The sequence below is a fragment of the Monodelphis domestica genome, chromosome 4, assembly GCF_027887165.1.
Source record: "Monodelphis domestica isolate mMonDom1 chromosome 4, mMonDom1.pri, whole genome shotgun sequence".
Lineage (NCBI taxonomy): Eukaryota > Metazoa > Chordata > Mammalia > Didelphimorphia > Didelphidae > Monodelphis > Monodelphis domestica.
Genome location: NC_077230.1, coordinates 357,826,133 through 357,847,129, shown reverse-complemented (window position 1 = coordinate 357,847,129; position 20,997 = coordinate 357,826,133). Strand labels below are relative to the sequence as shown.

At 38.3% G+C, this 20,997-nt stretch overlaps 1 protein-coding gene across 1 annotated transcript in view; it reads right to left on the bottom strand.

Moving 5' to 3' along the window:
* The window catches only part of DNHD1 (dynein heavy chain domain 1), a 195,269-nt gene that overhangs the window by 156,656 nt on the left and 17,616 nt on the right, over nucleotides 1-20,997 (bottom strand). Inside the window, exons 2-7 of the mRNA XM_056795113.1 lie at nucleotides 18,446-18,488; nucleotides 18,025-18,135; nucleotides 16,831-17,512; nucleotides 5,662-5,835; nucleotides 2,136-2,339; nucleotides 1,775-1,885 (exon numbers count right to left, since the gene is read on the bottom strand). Coding sequence (XP_056651091.1) covers nucleotides 1,775-1,885; nucleotides 2,136-2,339; nucleotides 5,662-5,835; nucleotides 16,831-17,512; nucleotides 18,025-18,135; nucleotides 18,446-18,488 — 1,325 coding nt within the window. The remainder of the gene's footprint in view (nucleotides 1-1,774; nucleotides 1,886-2,135; nucleotides 2,340-5,661; nucleotides 5,836-16,830; nucleotides 17,513-18,024; nucleotides 18,136-18,445; nucleotides 18,489-20,997) is intronic.

Sequence of the window (20,997 nt, the reverse complement as noted above, 5' to 3'; positions counted from 1 at the left end):
CATACTCTTTGATCCAGTAATATCACTTCTAGATCTATATACCAAAGATATTTTTTAAAGGGGAGTGTATAATTTAGAATTTGCTCCCCAGGGACTCACTCTCCCAGCATCCCATTTATGTATCTATATTACTTAAACTAATGTAGGGAAGATAGAAGTTTTGTGTAGCTCTACCCTCTCTCTTCCTGGGAATGTGGCTGTGATGGCTGGGTGAGTGCCAGGCAGAAGAATTTTACTCACGTGGCTTTACTCAGGCTCTTACTTTTGTTCTTGTATTTCTTCTACTTCAAGTGATTACTAATAAAACTTTTAAAATATAATATTTAAAGAGTCATTGGATATTAATTTAAATTTAACAGGGGAAAGGACCGATTTGTACAAAAAGGTTTATAGTAGCATTTTTTGTGACAAAAAATTGGAAATTTAAGGGATGTTCATTAGTTGGGGAATGATTGAACAAATTGCGATATATGGTTGTGATGAAATACTATTCAGTTATGAGGAAATGGTGAGTAGAATGATTTCAGAAAAACCTAAGACTTACATGAACTGATGCAAAATGAAGTGAGCAGAACCAGGAGAACATTATACACAGTGACAGCAATATCGTATGATGAAAAATTGTGAAAACTTTAGCTATTCTTAGCAATACAATGATCCAAGACAATTCTGAAGACACATGATGAAAAAGGCTATCTATATCCAGAGCAAGAACTGATGGGAGCCTGAGTGTAGATTGAAGCATATTATTTTTCACTTTATTTCATTTGTGTTTTTATTCTAGGATTTGGTTTTATATGAGTATTCTCTCACAAGACCAATATGAAAGCATGATCATATATGTAATGTATAACCCAGACTAAATTGCTTTCCATCTCAGGGAAATGTGGAGGGAAGGGAAGAAGGGAGACTACTTGAATCTCATAATTTCTGAAAACATACATTAAAAATTATTACATGTATTTGGGAAAAAAATAAAATATTAAATAATGATTTTTTAAAAAATCTACTAGCCAATGCTGAAGGACCCAGTGGTGAGACTGGACCTTGACAGGTTGAACCAGGGGGAGCCATAAAGCAGTAATGGCAAATCTATGGTATGGGTGCCAAAGATGGCACACAAAGAGTTCTCTGTGGGCACATGGTTCCCCCCATCCAAGTTTATTACTAGAAAAGCAGAGGGACTGGGGCAGAGCTGCTCCCCTCCCCCTCTCTACCATGCCTGACATTTTTTTCACATCACCTGCCCCTCTGACCAGCAGCCCAATGGGAATGTTTCCTCCCTTCCCTGTCTGAAGTTAGGGGGGCACCCCCAGGGGGTGAGGTGGGGGGTTTAGGGGGCAGTACATGACACTCAATCTGAGGGTGGGGGGTGGGATGGGGCGGGGCCCAGCACTCCATCTCTAAAAGGTTCACCATCACTGCCACAGAGGTAGAAAAATCCTAAAAAGAAAATAGACTTCTTAGAAATGCAAAGAAGGTAGGGACTAAAGTGAGAAGGTAATGGGATAAGGAATCTAACAGTGAGATAAGTCTGCCAATCAGGACATGGCTAGATTCATCTTCCCTTACTCCTTGCATATTACTCAGAACATCACCTGTGTCTAAGCCTTAGACTCTAAGGTCTGCTTACAACCAGAAGAAAAACTGGTCTATTTGCTCAAGTAGTAGCAAATTGTCAGAAAAAGTAGAATGTCACATTTTGTCACTTGTATAGTGGGGATGGAAGGCTGCGAGGAAGGAAAGAGAAAGAGAGCATGGGTTAAAATGTCACCTGTTAATATGGAGCAGACAAACCCCAAAGTGGGGTATCGCATGGAACAAGTAGTTCTCCAGGAAAGCCCGGCGTTTCTCCAGGACCTGCAACTTAACATTCTTCCTCCAGCTGTAGACCAAAGGTCAGTCAGAATTCTCTTCAAACCTCCTCCCCAGCCTCCCACCTTCTTTGACTCTTACTCTCACCCCAGAACTCCTCCATCTCCACTGAAGTTACCCTTAACCTGCAGCAATACTCACCATCTCATCTGCCCATAATCTGTTCCTTCACCCATGTTTTCCATTCCTTCTACCACCTCCTCCCATCTCTGTATGCTGCTTCACCCATCCTGCCCCCCAATTAATCACTTCATTCTTACCAAATCAAGGCCCTCCTCACAAGAAAATGCTTGAAGAAGGGGATTTCTTGGAGATGTTGCCAGATCATGGCATGCCGGTGCCAGATACCCAATGTTATTATCTCACTGCCTTCCACAGGATGCACGTGCAGGACTCCAAAAGGAGAAAAAATGTAGTGCTCTGGGTTTGCCTGAGACTGTGGCACCACTGTCAGGCTGTATGGCCTAGGAAGAGAGTGTTCTAGACACTAAACACACAAACATAGCTCTAACCCCAACAATTAGGTTGTATTGCCTAGGAAATGAGGATGATGGAGGAGGAGAAAGTGAGAGGGTAAAAGTATAGAAGAAGGTGGTAGTAAGAGGAGAAGAATAAGAGAAGTAAGGAAATACATTACAATCTTCAAACAGAAAAGAATAGAAAAAACAATTAAAATCAAAATATAGTTCATAATAGTAATGATCATTTTAATTGAATCTTTGTCTCCAGGCCCACACAAATAACAAAGATCTGATCCTGGAAGCATATGGGTAACTGCTAAGAAAGTATGAAAAAAAGAAAAGTGCCCAAAAAACTGAATAAAGTCAAAGGTTCTCCCTTGATTGGAAACTTCAAACTTTTGCTGCCTGGTAAATTCTTTTTTTTTTTCCCAAACTCTTATCTTCTGTCTTAGAATCAATAATAAATATCACCAGTTCTAAGAAAAAGAGTAGTAAAGGCTAGTTAATTAGGGTTAAATGACTTGCCCAGGATCACACCAATAGGAAGTGTCTGAATCCAGATTTGAACCCAGGACCAGATTTGAACCCAGGACCTCTTAAGTCTAGATTTGGCTCTCTATCCATTGAACTACCTAGCTGATCCTATTTGGAAAATTCTTATTAATTAGTGGGTCTGGGTGTACTTAGAATTATTAATCACAATAAAGTGTCATAGATTCACTAAGACAATTAATTAATCTCATAGAAGTTACATAACTTGTAGATCAATCAGGGAAATGATAGTATAACTGAATTTTAGCAAGACACTTAAGGTCTCTCATGGCATTCTTGTTAGCAAGTGGTAATGAGGAAGATGGGAAGACAGATTTGTAGCTAGTGGTACAACCATAAACAAAAAGTGATGATAGATGTCACCATGGAAGGAGGTCTCTAGTAGCATGGCACATGTCCTTGGTCTTATTCCATTCATCATGTTTATCAATTATTTTAATACTTAGAATACATATCTGAGAATATTGCATTGATGGGAACTATAGATAATGGAGTTGGAAGATAGAATCAAAATTGGAGTAGATTTCTAGGATCCCGAGTGATTAACTATACCTACTCAATTAGAACTTAATGGGGGTAAGACAATAAGGGAAGAGACCAGATAATTATTATGTTATCTGTTATGCACCAGGAATTGTGTTAAGTATCTTACAAATATTGTCTTAATCGATCCTCATATCAATGTTGGGAGGTAGATACTACTGTTATACTCATCTTATATGTAAACCTTAAAATTTCTTAGACTTATAAATGTTGGAAATTTCACCATTGGGAAATTTCATACTTGGAAAATTTCTTACTGATAGTCTATTGGAATGTGAACCCCATTGGCATGGGAGGTTTCTTCTCCTCCCTTCTTAAGATTACTTTAGGACAGAAACCTTTTGCTGAACAATGGAAAGGGCTTTGACCTATGCTTAAGCACAGAACAGGAATTTCTTTGAGTCATGATTGATTTTAGAATTGATATAATAGAGATACTTGGAATGACAGAATCAGGTCTTGGAAAATACAATTTCCACCCCACTCAGTCCTAACAGGATTTAGGAAGGGCTGCAGCATAGATCAAAATTTAATTATTCCAATCTCTACCCTACTCAGGGTAACAGGATTTAGGCAGGGCTGTAGCAAAAGATCAAGATTTAATTATTTGAGAATATGACCTTCAGCAGACATGTGCAAAGCCACAGACCTATGGGTGGTCCTGGGTTAAGCTAGAGCCACCATTGGCACAGGGAAAATGATGGACAGTGATTTGTAGATGTGAGAACTGAGGGGAGGGAACTTGGATGGTTTCCTTAAAGATAGAGGGGTCTGAGGACTGGGGAGGTGGGTTGGAGAGTTTTGGCTCTGAGTGGTTGGAGAGGTGCTCTGAGAAGCTTGCTCTGAAGGAAGCTGAAGGTGGGGGCCTTTGACACTGTTTCTCCATTTTGGTCACATGAGTAATAGGGACTGATCTCCTTTCTTTGCCCCAGCTATCTAAGGGCTTGGGCCTTTTGGCCCAGCCTAAACAGAAGGGGTATTTAAGCCCTATTCCCTTCTCTACCCTTTCTCTCTCTCTCTCTCTCTCTCTCTCTCTCTCTCTCTCTCTCTCTCTCTAATTCCTTTCTTCCTCCTGTTTGTAATTAAACTCTATAAAAGGCTGACGGCTGACTTGAGTTTTCATTTAGGAATTACATAGCTGAATTCCTTGGCGACCTTAAATTAATATATATATCAGTCTTTTAAAGTGATTTCCTTGTCACATATAGTTGAGGAAATTAAGGCAAACAGAGTGTTAAAGGGCTTGCTAAGGATCACATAGCTAGAAGGTATCTGAAGCCATATTTGAACTCAGGGTTCCTGATTCCAGGCTCAACTCTATATTGTACCACCTAGCTACCCCGATGGGGTTTTATATATAAAGCCCCACACTTTATTTATTTTAAACCCTTACCTTCCATCTTAGAATCAATACTATGTATTGGTTCTAAGGCAGAAGAGAAGGGCTAGGCAATAGGGGTTAAATGACTTGCCCAGGGTCACACAGCTAGGAAGTATCTGAGACCATATTTGAATTGATATCCAGAACCAAATAAGAGAGATTACAGTTCAATATGATTTCATGTTGCTTGCGACAAATTTGAGTATTAAAATTATCTCTAAATATTGTATTTTAGGAAGGGCACTGACAAAGTGGAGTAAGTTCAGAGGAAGATGGGTGATATGCTGCTCTTCTAGGTATTATCTTCGAGAGATATTTCTAAGTGTCTTTTGTGGCACAGATTGAAGGCTTCCTGGCTGACAAATGAGGAAAGGCCAGAAAAGCATTAGAAAGTATACACAAAAAGCAAAAGTTAATCCAGAAATATGGGGTGATGAATGGAAGAACCACAAATACAGAATCAGACCCAAGAAATGGACAGTAACAGGTAGGAAACTTTTAGTTCAATACATGAAAAGATAGAATTACAGCCATCTAAAAATGGAAGAAGCTGCCTTGGGAGCTAAGTTAATGAAATTGTTTAAACAAGCAGGATAAATAAATAAAGAGGACTCTTTTTCCCTAGAAGAGGGCTGGATTAAATAACCTATAGCATAATTGTTAATTCTAGGATTTCAGGATAGAAAATAAAGAGGCAAGATAAGGACAGGATGAGGGATTTGTAGGGGAAAGACAAAGGATGAGGAGAACAGGATTTAGGGTGGGAGGCAAAAAAGGAAGAAGTCAAAGGAAGAAGGGTCCTGGAAGATATGGGCCTGTATCAGGAGTGCCTGGGAGCTAGATGCTTACCTGAAATGCCTAGTAGAAGCCAAATTGAGGTAGATGAAGTGGGTCTGAATTAGGTATTTGCTCCTCCAAAGCATAGAAATAATCTGGTTCTTTAGCTGTGCAGTCTGAGTTGGGTAGGAAGAGCTCGACGCCCTTGTTCCAGCAGAAGATAATGATAATAGCTGAGATATGTTTCTGTACAATATAATGTAGAAAACATTACTATGGGGAAAAGGAAAAAAAAAAGAAAGGAAAAGAAAGGCACTGAAGAAAAGGTAATAGGATCCCTGTGCCTAGAATCAAAGAAAAAGAAGACAATCCAGGCCCAAGGCATGCTGATTGTTTGCCACTTGGACCAAAAAGAGGCTATATGCTCATCCATAACGTACAGATCAACAAGGAGGGGAAACTGGTAGAGCAAGACTTCAGAGAGATTTGGTACAAGGGGAATCTGAATATACATACACAAATATTAGCATTCACATATGACATAAAAACACATATTCACACAAGTCCATACCATGCTGACACCATCACCCCACCCCAAACATGTAGAATGATAGAATCTTAGAACTGAAAGGGACTTCAAAGGTCCAACTACTATCTAAGATGTAAATCCTATATGTAACATTCTTTTGACTTCACTCAGACTTTACTTAAATACCTCAAGATGACAGAGAACTTACAGTCCCTTTAAAATAGCCTATTCTACATTTGGTCAGTTGAAATAGTTAAGAAGTTTTCTCTTAGGTGAGTCTAAATCTATTTTCCTCTAATTTTTGCCTATAAATGGCACATGATTTACTCTGTCTCCCTGCTTTAAATGTTTCTTGTAGACAGCATATAGTCAGGTTTTGTTTTTTTTATCTACTCTGCTATATTCTTGTTTTATAGATGAGTTTATTCTATTTTCATTGTTATATGTTTCCATCTTATTCCATCCCCCTCTTTATCCTTTTCTCTCCCCTCAGTCTTTCACTGTTCACAAATGGTTTGCTTCTGATCACTACCCCCAATTCACTCTCCCTTTTGTCCCCTTACCCCATTCTTTCTGATTCCCCTTTCCCTATTAGGTAAGATAAGTTTCTATAGTTGACCAAATATGGATTTATTTCTGCTTTGAGCTAATTCTGATGAGAGTAAGATTCAAGTATTGGCTGCCACCACCACACCCCAATCTTCTCCCCTACTGTACTGACGCTTATGCACATCTTCAAGTAAGATAATTTACCCCCTTCTATCTCTTCTTTTCTCCCAGGGTCCCTCTTTCTTGATGCTTAATTTTTTTGTTGGTGTATAACATCTCATCCTATTCAACCCTTCCTTCCATGTATACTCCTCATTGTCCTTATAGGGATAAAGTTCTTAAGTAGCTTACATATCTTTAGTATCAAAGATTCATACATATCTTAATTATCACCTTCCCAGTGGGTGGTTCAATAGTAAAGTGGATAGAGCATCAGGCCTAGACTTAGAAGGACCTGGGTTCAAATCTAGCCTCGGATACTTCCTAGCTACTGTAAACCTCAAAATTTCTCAGACTTATGAATGTTAGGGGTTTCCCCCATTGGGGAATCTTCTACTTAAAAAAATTCCCTAGCAGATGGTGAGAACTCTACTTGAGTGTGGGGGCTCCTTGCCTTGGGAATATCCCTACTCCACCCTACTTAGGACTGCTTTAGGACAGAGAGCTCCTTGAGAACAATGAAAAGTACTTTGATCCATGCTTATGGAAGGGACAGGAAGTTATTTGAGTCATGATTGTTTTAGAATTGATACAATGGGATACTAAGTACCTATAAAGGTGGGGCAACTTGTAAACTACTTAAACCTAAAAGGGTGATAACTTATTCAGAGGTTTTTTCTAATGAAATTTGTCGACACAGCAGCATTGTTTTCCTGACTTACTAAAGAGATTAAAACTACTCAGCTGTGAATTCAAAATGGGCGGTCCTTTAGAAACATCTACAGTGATTGGTAGATGTAAGGACTTAGGGGAGGTGACAGAGAAGATTTTGCCCTTAAAAATAAGAGCTCAGGGAAGAGCTGGGAAGTCATTCTGAAACATTCAGATTGGAGAGACTCATTCTGAGGAGACCGATTCTGAAACATTCAGATGGAGGAGGGAGCTGGTGAAAGCAGCTGAGATGCTGCTGGCCTGGTGTCATTAGAAATCCTTACTTAGACAGATCTTATGGTGAGTGTTAAAAAACTGACTGATTCCTCTCTTAAGGCTCAGGTCTAGGCCATATTGGCTTGAGGCCCTTCATACTTATTCTTTTCTTACTCTCTTTCTCTCTCTTTGATTACTCATTGTATTGTTAATTAAAATCTCTATAAAACCCAATTGACTTGGGTATTTGAATAATTGGGAATATTTCCCTGGCGACCACCTTATATTTGATTTAAAAACCAAGACACTGTATTGAAACATATTTCTGCAGTCAAATTTACTCACCCTCTCTTATATCTATCACAATTTATATCTTCCACCATTTTAACTCACTACAGTCAGTTTAAGACCTCAACGATTTTAAATCTCACACCAAGTGACCTTGGGCAAGTCATTCAATCCCTGGTTACCTAAGCCCTTGCCCTTCTGAGTTGTTACTAAGCTACAAAGGGTTTATTAAAAAAATCACCTCAGGAAGTTTAACCTTATTGAATACCTTTTCACTTTTTACACTTCTTTTGAGTGTCAAATTTGGTCCTAGGATTTTCTTTTTAGCTCTGATCTTTTTGTGAGGAATACATAGAAGTCCTCTATTTCATTAAATACCAATTTTTTCCCCTGGAGGATTATATGCTCAGTTTCACTAGGTATATAATTCCTGGTTGTAGTCCTAGATCTTTTCCTTTTGGAATATTATATTTGCCATTTGGAATATCTTCAAAACACTCTCCAGTTTTTTAGTGTAGAAGATATTTCCTATGTAATCCTGGCTATGGTTCAACAGTATTTGAATAGTTTCCTCCTCAGTGCTTGCAGTACTTTTCCTTGGTCTGAGAGTTCTGGAATTTTGCTATAATAGTTCTGGGAGTTTTTTATATGGGATCTCTTTCAGGAGGTGATTGGTAGATTTTTTTCAAATTCTATTTTCCCCTCCTCTTCAAGACCAACAGGGCTTTTCCCTTTGATTTATTATGGTGAACAGGCTCTTTTTTTTGATGATGGCTTCAAGTAGTCATTTGATTCTTAAATTGTCACTCGTAGGTCTGTTTTCCAGGTCAGTTGTTTTTCCAGTGCAATATTTTGGATTTTCTTCTTTTTCTTTGTTTTGTCTTGTTTCTTGATATCTTATGGACTATTAGTTTCCATTTGCCCAATTCTAATTTTAAGGAAGTAATTTTTCTCCTTGAGCTTTTGTGTTTCCTATACTATTTGGCCAATTCTACTCTTTAGGAAGATTTTGGGTTTTTTTGTTTGTTTGTTTGTATTTTTGTCTCCATTTCTATTTGGTCCATTCTAATCTACATTGAATTTTTCCCCAAGCTTCTGACTATCAATTCTCTTAATTTATTATTAAACTTCTTTTAAATCCTACCAAGTGTTCTTTTGGGAACTGACACACTTTCATACTTGCTTTTGAGGTTTCACATTTCTTGGCATTGTTGTTCTCCTCTGAGTTTGGATTTGGATCTTTAGTTGTCACTAAGGCAAATCTCTTAAAGTCATCTTTTTTGTCTTTTGCTCATTATTCCATGGATTTTTTTCCTTACTTAGTCTATATGTTGAAGTTCTGCTTTGCTCTTCAGGTATTGTGTACTATGATATAATATACAGGGAGCCCTGTTCAAAGCTTGTAGTGTTTTCTGCTCTGATGCTTGGGGTAGGTCTGGCTACCGTTGGATCCTACAATATGCACCTTGGATGATGGTGGGATAGGGCCTGTCTGGCTTGCTGTGGGGAGACTTGCAGCTGTTTTGTCCTGCTGGATTCTATTCCTCCTGCTGCCAGTTCTCCCAGGGTACATGCTCCCAGGGCTGGTTCCCACAAAGTCACACACACTAGGCTACTCTTCCTTTGATCTCAGTGAGATGTGCCCCTCCTGCTTTCCTTAGTTTTGAGGTGGGTTTTGTGTGTGTGTGTGTGTGTGTGTGTGTGTATTCATTACTCTGTCCATCTTAGCTCTCAGAAGCAGACGTCCCATAACACAAGATTTAGATATAAAGGGACAATATCATAAGTTAATTATGGGAGTATGGAAGTTTTTACTTGTAAGATCTATAAATGAAGGAAGATTTTTTGACCAAATGAGAAATAGAGAAGATGATAGTAAGTAAATGGATAATGTTGATTATATAAAATTTAAAAGTTTTTGCACAAACAAAATCAATGCAACCAAAATCAGAAGTAGGAAACTTTGGGGAAGGAGATGTTTTACAGCAAGTTTCTCTGATATAGGTCTCATTTCTCAAATATGAACTGAGCAAATTTTATAAAAATATAAGAAATTCCCAATTGATAAATGGTCAAAGGCAGTTTTCAGAACAAGAAATAAGTTATTAATTTTCACATGAACAATGCTCTAAATCACTCTTATTTAGAGAAATTCAAATTAAAGCAACCTTGTGGTAGCACCTCACATCCAGTAGATTGGCTAACATGACAGAAAAGTAAAATGATAAATGCTGGAGAGAATATGGAAAAATAGATATACTAATATACTATTGGTAGAGTTGTAAACTTGTCTAACCATTCTAGAGAACAATTTGGAACTATGCCTAAACAACTATAAAACCATGTATATATAACCTTTGACCAAACAATGCTACTATTAGGTCTGTATCCTAAAGAAAAAAAAGGAGGGGAAGGGACCTACCTGTACAAAAATATTTATAGCAGCTCTTTTTGTGGTGGCAAATAATTTAGAAATTGAGGAAATGCCCATTAATTGAAGAATGGCTGAACAGGCTATGGTATATAATTGTGATGTATAAGGGTTAAAAATGGTTTTTGACTAAATTTATGAGTTATAAAAAGTTGTTAGAATGGATACTATCAGTTTCAAGGCAGAAGAGTGGTAAGGGTTCAGCAATTGGGGTTAAGGTTAGGAAGTTATAGGTATCATTTATATAGAAGTTATAGTTAGCATTTATATATCACTTTAAGATTTGCAAATATCTTTATGTGTTATGTGTTATAAAATTATCTCAATTACCTTCGAACAACCTGAAGAGGTTAGTGCTATTATTATACTCACTTTATGAATGAGAAAATTGAGGTTGAGAAAGGTTAAGTGACTTGGTCAGATGTCACATTGCTACTAAGTGTCTGAGGCAATTTCTGAACTCAGGTCTTCCTGATTCCTAAATCAGTACTCTTATCTACTGAGCCAAATTGATTTTAATTACTCTCTTCTCTCTTGGACTGCTTCTCATAACTTCTGAGCATCACAGTTGCTATTCTTTTTCCTATATTGTTTACTCTATATAGGTTTGTAGTTTCATGGTTTTATATATTAAGCAGTTTTCTCCCTACCCCTTTCTCTTCAGTTTAAAGTCATCTTTATTAGTTCTGTAATCTATTGGGCAAATACATGCCCACCAATCTTTGTGAGGTAAAATTCCATCCCTGTATAGGAGACTCTTATTCCTATGGCTTAAGCTATTTAAGCTAACATCCCTATATTTGGATGCAGAAATATGAATCCTGTCTAACTGTCATATTAATTTTCATTTATATTTCCTCTTTTACATTTGTCTTTATTTTTTTTAATTTAAATTAATTTTAGTCAATTTAGAACATTATTCCTTGGTTACAAGAATCATATTATTTCTCTCCCTCCCCTCCCCTCCCCTTTCCCATAGCTGACATGCAATTTCACTGGGTATTACATGTGTCCTTGATCAAAACCTATTTCCATGTTGTTGGTGTTTGCATTAGGATATTCATTTAGAGTCTACATCCCCACCCATATCCCCTCCACCCATGTAATCAAGCAGTTGTTTTTCTTCAGTGTTTCTACTCCCACAGTTTCCCTCTGAATGTGGATAGTGTTTTTTCTCATAGATCCCTCCAAGTTGTTCAGGATCACTGCATTGCCACTAATGAAGAAGTCCATTACATTCGATTGTACCACAATGTATCAGTCTCTGTGTACAATGTTCTGGCTCTGCTCCTTTCACTCTGCATCAATTCCTGGAGGTCGTTCCAGTTCTCGTGGAATTCCTCCACTTTATTATTCCCTTTGAGCACAATAATATTCCAGCACCAACATATACCACAATTTGTTCAGCCATTCCCCAATTGAAGGGCAGCCCCTCATTTTCCAATTTTTTGCAACCACAAAGAGAGCAGCTATGAATATTCTTGTACATGTCTTTTTCCTTATTATCTCTTTGGGGTACGAACCCAGCAGTGCTATGGCTGGATCAAAGGGCAGACAGTCTTTTAGCGCCCTTTGGGCATAGTTCCAAATTGCCTTTCAGAATGGTTGGATCAATTCACAACTCCACCAGCAATGCATTAATGTCCCAACTTTGCCACATCCCCTCCGGCATTCATTACTTTCTGTTGCTGTCATGCTAGCCAATCTGCTAGGTGTGAGGTTTACATTTGTCTTTAGTTGACAACAGTAATGAAAACACTACCTGTACCTCTATAGTCTTCAGTTTCTTGCCTAAGACTTTGTAATTTAGGTTCATTCTAATAGTATTATTTCTTCATACATGAATCACCAGAAATGGGTAGTAGCCATCTATTTTAACAAATCTTAGCAGGCCCCCTGTCAGATCTTGGAAACATGATTAAGAAAAACAGAAAACCTCTACATCTTTATCAGGATGCTAAATGGCTGTCTCACTAATCCTAATAGCAGAGATTTGCTAATTCCCATTATTCTTCTCTTCTTCCCATGACATTTACTGGATGATCTTTCAGCTGACATCTCCAGAATCTATTTCATCATTCCTTGGAGAAAAGCAGTAACTCTCTCAAATCACCAAGTTTCCTTCTCTCTTCAAGAAGAGCCTCAAATTTGCATCTTAGCTCTAAGTGTTCTTTCAGTGGTCTTCTTTCCTCTTCTGTATGACATTCTTCCTGCCACCCACCCCCTAACAAAAGTCAGAATTACTCTCTACTTCATTTTCTTTTTAACTTCTTTTTCAAATTGAAATCTATCTTCTAACATTTTAAAGATCACCTTATCACTTCTAATAACCTGGAATAGGAAGCAGCATCCTTCACCTACTTCTCCTTAAAGGAGACCAGCCTTTACCATGAAGATAATAAGACCTATGAAGTAGAATGTGTATCTCTTTATATTAAAAGTTCTGAAGATCATCTTTTAAAGTATATTTTGTAAATTTTTTTGCAAAAATAACCAAGACCATGGGTTTTATTTTTGGTTCCTGTATTGGATTTTGTATCCTATGAATCATGGAGTGTGTCTACTGATTTTCTTCCTAACCTACAGCTTCTCTTTTCTTTTTCCTTTTGGTTACATTTCAAGAATTCAAACAATTATACAGCTACAATCTCTCATAAAATGCATGCCTATCTATGGTTTAGAGCCCATTCATACTTATAATTTAAGCTGTAGTCCAAATTCTAAGTTCCTTTTTCAGACACCATCTTCTTAACCAGCTATTCATTTTCTAAATCCACGCAAAGCCCCTGATTTCAATTAGCAACAACAATTTAAAAAATATCATCTATGCCCCAAGGTCTTTGGTCTCTTCCCATTTCAGTTCCTTGAAATGCTTTCTTTGTTCCTTCTCATGGTATTCTATTACCCCACAAATAACTAGAAGTAGGTAGTGAGCATTAGATTTGGCAAGTCTTAGGAAATTTTCCATCATGTCCTTGATACCTGCTCTGGAAGACACCAAACCTCTCTACTGTTAATGCCAATACAATACATTAGCAAATTTGGTATCCCTTCTTAGAAGGGAGTCAAAAACCACCAATACTTGGCTGAAAAATGATAAATGTTGGAGGTGAGGTTGGAAAATTGGGACACTAATGCACTTTGGTGGAATTATGAATTGATTTAACCATTCTGGAGAACAATTTGGAACCATGCCCAAAGAGCATATATCCTTTAATCCAGCAATATCATTACTAGGTCTGTTTCCCAAAGAAATAAAAATAAGGGGAAAGGACCTATTTGTACAAAAATATTTATAGCAACTATTTCTGTTGTGGCAAAGAATTGGACAATTGAGAGAATGTTCATCAATTGGGGAATGACTAAACAGGTTGTGGAATATGATTGTAATGGAATACTATGATGAGCAGGATGCTTTCAGAAAAATCTGGAAAGATCTATATGAACTGATGCAAAGCAAAATGAGTAGTCAAGAACATACTGTACACAGTAGCAACAATATTTTATAATGATCATTTATGAATGATTTAGCTATTTTCAACAATAAAATGATCCAAGATAACTCTAAAGGACTCATGATAAAAAAATGTTTTCCAATGCCAGAGAAAGAATTCAGGATCATTGCAGATCAAAGTATACTATTTTGGGGGCAGCTGGGTAGCTTAGTGGATTGAGAGCCAGGCCTAGAGATGGGAGGTCCTAGATTCAAATCTGACCTCAGACACTTCCCAGCTGTGTGACCCTGGGTAAGTCACTTAACCCCCATTGCCTAGCCCTTACCACTCTTCTGCCTTGGAACCCAAGACAGAAGGTAAGGGTTTAAAAAAAAAGTATACCATTTTTCACTTGATTTTCTTCATACTTCCCTTTTTGTGATGTGTTTTCTTTTACATGACAAATATGGAAATTATGTATCACATGATAGCACATGTAAAACCTATATCAAATTACTTGTCATCTCAGGAAGGGATGGAAAGAATTTGGAATTCAAAATGTGAGAAAATAAATGTTAAAAATTATTCTACATATTAGGAGAAAAATACATTATATAAAAAACACCAATATTCTTCTTTTTCTGGTCCTTAATATATAACTACTCTCTTAATGGGAACTTGAGAACTCACTCATTACTAGAATACAAACAGCTACTTCCTTCTCCTTTCTCTCTCTCTCTCTCTCTCTCTCTCTCTCTCTCTCTCTCTCTCTCTTTCTCTCTCTCTCTCTCTCTTTCTCTCTCTCTCTCTCTCTCTTTCTCTCTCTCTCTCTCTCTCTCTCTCTCTCTCTCACTCACTCACACACACACAGAGGAATTATCTGATATTATTTGTCTGCAAGTATTTTTTGACTCATATTCTTCTATTCTCCAACTTCCTGATTCAGGGATCCCCTCCTGTCTCTTCAGGTCCTTGTCTTCATCATTTTTATTCTGGAACCCTTCTTCCAGAAATTAGTTAATGGTCATTGAATTGAAAACCTGTAATTATATTTTTAAAATGTAACTCCCCTTCTGGTTTATCCTGACTCATACTTGCAGGTTGGGTCCCCCATGGGGCAACTACTCCTATGTTCAAGGTACTCTGTGGGTTCAAACTCCTAAAACTATAGCTCACAAACACATACTTCTATGCTTACCTATAACAGTCAATAGGCACAGTTAGCATTTACTGATATTGAATAATGATAGAAGCTACAAAATATTCATACTATACCTAGAATGTTTCTTGCACAAATAAACACAGCAAGAATGGGAAGAATAGGTACATATGTAGTTTATATTGCTAATAAGGCATACATATAGGACATATGTGATCAGGGAAACTCTAGGCACCTCACACCTCTGGTTCTATAGAGTGCATTGTCTTCTCATGGTGTCCTCAAGGTCGATTATCTACGCTGGACAGGGTCTACTCAATTCCCAACTGCCAGGGGTATTTCTCTCTTCAATCCATAGCTAGCTTTCTTCTCTAGCAGGGGTTGTTAACCTTTATTAATGTTCAGAGCCACCTTGACTGACTTCAGAGCTGGCAAGCATGCTTTTAAAAGGCTACTAAGAGCTGAGCAATGGCTGAGTATTTGCTAATCCAAGTGTGAGCCAAGACCTTCACTCCTCACAAAAGATTCACAAAGTGTGAAGCATTTTTTTTTACATTTTGATTAAGAGCTTAACATTTCCTTGCCTCCTTAACTTGTGTAATTTTGACAATTAGACAAAGAGATGGAAAATCAATTGATTTCAGGTGTCCTGATCAACTCATCTACCCCCAACTTAATAAAACTTCACTCTTCTGAAGACCTAGAGAATGGAAAGGCATTTTCTAAGCTCTGCATCTTACCTTCTGAGGAGCAAAACTAGCCTTTATTTTGAGCATAGAGAAAAACAGCCATCAGGCCACTATGCAGGCTACTAAAAATTTCTCCCTGCTCTCCAAACTGCTAGAAATGAAGCTTTAATCTTCCCTATTGTTGGTTGGTATTGTGCCCAATTTCCACAATCAACTGCTTAGATAAATTGGTTATATGTCAGCTCTATTCACCTTGACAGGCATTCCTGAGTGGGGTTTTATTTAATTATAATAGTTTTTTTCTGACTTTTCTCAAGAGGTAAGACTACTTTGCTCAAAGCTTTTAAATGACAATTAACAGATTCCTGCCAAAGGCCCAAAGTAATATTTTTCTAGGGGGCGGGAAAGAATAGGCCACATAGGGGTGATATTAAGGACCTCATGAGCCCCACAAAAGGGGACAGGGATTTCTCAGACAAGACAAACACATTCTAGCTAAAACAAGAACACTCAAATTCCAAATCCACTGATAGTTTTTCCTTAATTTTTTGAAGCTCCTTGGAGCTTTCCTCTTTTCCTTCCTCCACTCCTGAACCTGCATCTGCTACCTTCAAAAAAAGGAACAATAAACATCAAAAGAAGCACCTATGGTGCTGAAAATTTCAGGTAGAAAAAGCAGGGGATCCATTTGCTATAAATATCTATGTGGGTCTGGTAGTCTTAGTCTACTGTGGGTCAATAAGAAAATAACTGTGCCAGGAGTGTCTAGTAATAGTGGACCAAAAAAATAATAAGTGGGGTGACCTTGCTTTTAAAGTCAAAAAGCAAAAATAATGACAAATTAAGTTGGTTTAGGGCAGAACCATCTAGATATTGTACCAATAAGAGAGCATGGAACCAGAGCCTCCCCCACCTTCACCCAAGGGGCTCAGTCAGCCAGAGTCTTTATAATATAGGTAGAGTAGGGACTGGAAAGAAGAAGGGAGAAAAAGGGGGGGGGGGGCAAGAAAAGGAGGAGAGTTCAAGTTTAAGGTCTTGATTCCTCTCTTCTTCCCCAGGTTCTTATGTTTGCTCACCTAGCCCCAACACCATGGCGGTAGCACTCTTCTTTACTGCTGATATAATTCACAGGGATGTCTGTGGCCATGGCCAAAGGCAGAAGACCAAGGCCACGCATCCAGAAGGCTTCATCTTGGGCCACATCCACTCCCACGATGCCTAGAGCATATTGTAGCTCAGAGAGGGTTACAGGGTATACCCAATTTTTATCTCCATCCTGTTCTTGCCTCTGTTCTTGCTCAGCCTGAACAAAAGGGCATGATGGGCCCAAATCTTGAAAGTTCAATGATTTAAGCTTCTTCTTGGGCCTGCAGCAAGTATGGGTAGATGAGAACATCATAGAGGTATCTGGTGGAAAGACCTGTTTCAGCACCTCCAGAAAATCCAGACCAAACTGGATCTGGATCTGGGGGGCCCAATGATACATCTGCTCCAAAAAAGGTAGTAGGTCAAGGTGGTCACAAAGTAGGGTCCGGTAAGGTGACAGAGAGCCCAACACATTATATAGGTAGTACCAAGCTGCAGGACTGCCATCTTTCAGCACAGCAGCCAGAAGATTCTGAAGTTCAGCTAGAAGGCGCCCCACTATTAGGGACTTGCCTGGTTCCAGAGGTTGCTGCAGCTGGGCATTGAGCTGTTGACAAATAGCTGGAGCCCACAGCTCTGGCTTTGATTGCCAGTCTCGGGCTACAGGCTTTACTGGAAAAAAAAAGGGGGAAGAATTTCAGAAAGGGAAGACAGAAAGAAAGGGCAAAGCAGTAAAAGAAGATGAGGAAGAAAAATCGCAGTGACCTTCCTGTTTTCCACTTTGTACATATCAACCCAGTAAGATATTAGGGGAATATACCAGGTGAAGGTTTGCCTAGGTTTGAGGAACTGGAAGCCACGTGGAATACCTAGGAGCCACCTACCAACCTCTCCACCAGAACCATGTGACTTGGGAAGATTTGGAACCATGGAGAGAAAGGACAGTATCTATGGGAAAAGGGGGAGTGGACAAGGGAATTAGTACTGAGATTGGATAGGGCTTACCCATTACTTGAAATAGATAGAAGATATCAAGTCCCCCACCCCCACATGAGTTTTCAAATACTACCTCTCTCCAGCTATTTATCCTAAGAGACCTAATGAGGAACAAGTTCAATTAGGCTAAAATTATAACAGTGGTACTCCCAGGTTCCAACCTGCCCCCCCATCCCTTCCCTTCTCACCTGGAATAGTCTCCTGATAAAAGGGAATAGGTGAGGATGGGGGTGTGCCATACTCCTTAGAAGATGAAGTCCTAGAGTGGCTCATGGCCCCTGTCACAGTGCAGTCTGAGCCTGGATTCAAGCGACAGCAGTTTCCAGTCACAGCCCTTCCTCCTTTAGCATAGCCCCAAGAAATACCACCCTCACACAATACACCTAAAGCACATCTCCACACAACAACGCAAGTCCCATACATTCACAGAATCTTCTCCAATCAAATTTACTTACATATAGTACCCTACTACATATACCCGCTGCCCCAGAAACAAAGAGAACACCTACACACACACACACACACACACACACACACACACACACACACACACACACACACACACTCACACACACAGAGTCTTCCATATCCCTAGTCTAGTCAAATCACCTTTGGGAGCATGAAGTAGTCTTCTGCCAATTCCAGCAATGGCCTGAGAAATAAAGGAGAAAGCTCATTAATGTGAGGTATGAAGGGAAATCCATTTCTAATTCTCTTCCTTTTCCAATAGGCTTAGAAGAGTGTATGGACAAGTAGGGAGAGAGGCATGGTCTTCAAAGAATAAGAAGTAGAGTGCTCACAGAAATAGCCAGTGATGTTAGAAAGGAAAGGGAGGAGATGGGGATGGGGAGTAAGGAAAGGGAGAGGCCATCAAGGAATGACACAAGACAAATTTTTCATTTGGTCCTCTTCATTCTGTTCCTCATCTAAATACTTTTCCAAAAGGAACCCTGTTAATCATTTTTAGAGAAATCTTAGACATGAACTATTTCTAAATTTCATTTAAGAGATTTATTTAGGAGGGGAAGCTAGTTGGCTCAGTAGATAGAGAGCCAGGCCTGGAGTCAGGACGACATGGACTTAAATCTGGCCTCAGATACTTCCTAGCTATATGACCCTGGGGCAAGTCACTTAACCCCCATTGGCTAGCCCCTACTGCTCTTCTGTCTGGGAACCAATATTGATTCTAGAACAAAAGAGAAATGGAAAGAGATTTGCTTGGGAGTGGGAACACAAAGAGTCAGAGTGAGAAGAAAAGCTTGACTCCTTACTATAGTGCTAGGATCACCCAGGACTGAACCAGGTCCACTTGAGATCCTGGGACAGTGGACTGTTACATGAACCTTTAGCAAATGAAGGGGACATTCTAATGCTGAGTTTGTAATAAAGAAAACCTATGTCCCAATCCCACCTCTGACACATGCTAGCTAGGTGAAGGATGCCATTCACAATTCAGCAATCAATATTCATATGTTACATGAAGCAAAGAAAAAATAATTATTCATTAAAATTCAGGTGATCACAGTAAGAAAAATAGTATACTTGTTAAAAGAAAATGTATATAATTTGCTACAGGAAATAGAAAAGGGAGTTATCTTCTAAGAATAGTTAGTTTCATTAAAGAGAACTATCTATCAGGTCAGACAAAGCAGGACATTCTCAGGACTCTGGAATCTTCCACTTTCAGCAACTAAGTCTTTTTTACTGATAAGAAGAGAAAAGGAGACACTGAAGGACACCCAGTACTATATCTGGGCTTTGGTTTGGGATGAGGCAGAGGGGGGGGGGGGAGGGAGCCCTATAATGCAAAATACAGAACAAAATGGAATCAATTATGTTCTCAAAAAAAAAATTTCACTTTCAACAAAGGGTACACACACTGATCTCTCCATCTCTCCATCTCCCCATCTTGTAAATGTCCAATAAATAAATGGTCAAAGAATATGAACAAAAGGTTTTCAAAATAAGAAATGTAAACTATTAATGATCATGTAAAATATTCAAATCATTAACGCAATATGCACAACTCTTTGACACTTTTCTTCAGACTCAAATTGTAAGAGATGATAAAAGAAAGCAACAGTCAATGCTATTTTCTAGGACAATGTTGCTTATAAGACCTATCAAAATTCGCACTACCGGAGCATATTCTCTAGAAAAGGTAGGTTCACGTCTAAAACCCCATAGAAACAAGAATAAGACTGAAGTAGAGAAACAAGTAAGTAGCCAGGTGGTACAGTAGATAGAATGCATTGTCTTAAGTCAGGAATACTTATCTCTAAATTCAAATTTAGCATCAGTCCTAGCTGTGTGACTGAACAAGTCACTTAATACCAACTGCCTAGCCCTTACTGTTTTTCTACCTTAAAAACTGATATTGAGTATTAAACAAAAGGTAAGGGTTTCTTTTAAAAAAAAATCCTAGGATCAGACATTTATTTGCTATGGGATGCTAGGCAAGTCACTTAACCCTGTTTGTCTCAGTTTCCTCATCTAGAAAAGGAAATGGCAAAACACTCTGGTATCTTTGCCAAGAAAATCCCAAATGGGATCACAAAGAATTGGACACTTCTGAAAAAAACGACTAAACAACAACAAGAGAAATAAGAACAAAGCATAAAATTTTAATACATAATTGCCAAATGTATTAAAAAAGTCAACATCGAGACAAACAATGGGTAGAAATCCAATAAGAGGTAAACTAATATATTGTTGGTAGAGATGCGAATCAATCTAATTATTCAAAAGAACAATTTTGAATTATCTGAGAAGTCATTCTTTATACCCTTTAACTCAGCATTACTACTAAAGGACATATACTCTAGAGAGGTCAAAGATAGCAAGAAAGATTACATCTGTACCAAAAGTAGGCACAGTAGGATTTATTGTAAGAGCAAAAAAATGGAAACAAAGTGAATACTCACTAGTTGGAGAATAACTGAATATATTATTGAATATTAAAGAAATCACACAATTCAGGAAAATATGAGAAAATTTGTATGAATGGAAGTGGAAAAAGGAGAACTAAAAGAATAATCTATGCAACTACAATAATGTAAATGAAAAACAATACAAAAAGGCAGCTAAACTCAGATTCATTGATAAACCAATCTTGGCCTGACAGAACAGGTGATTAAAGACATCTCCCTCTTCTTCATTGA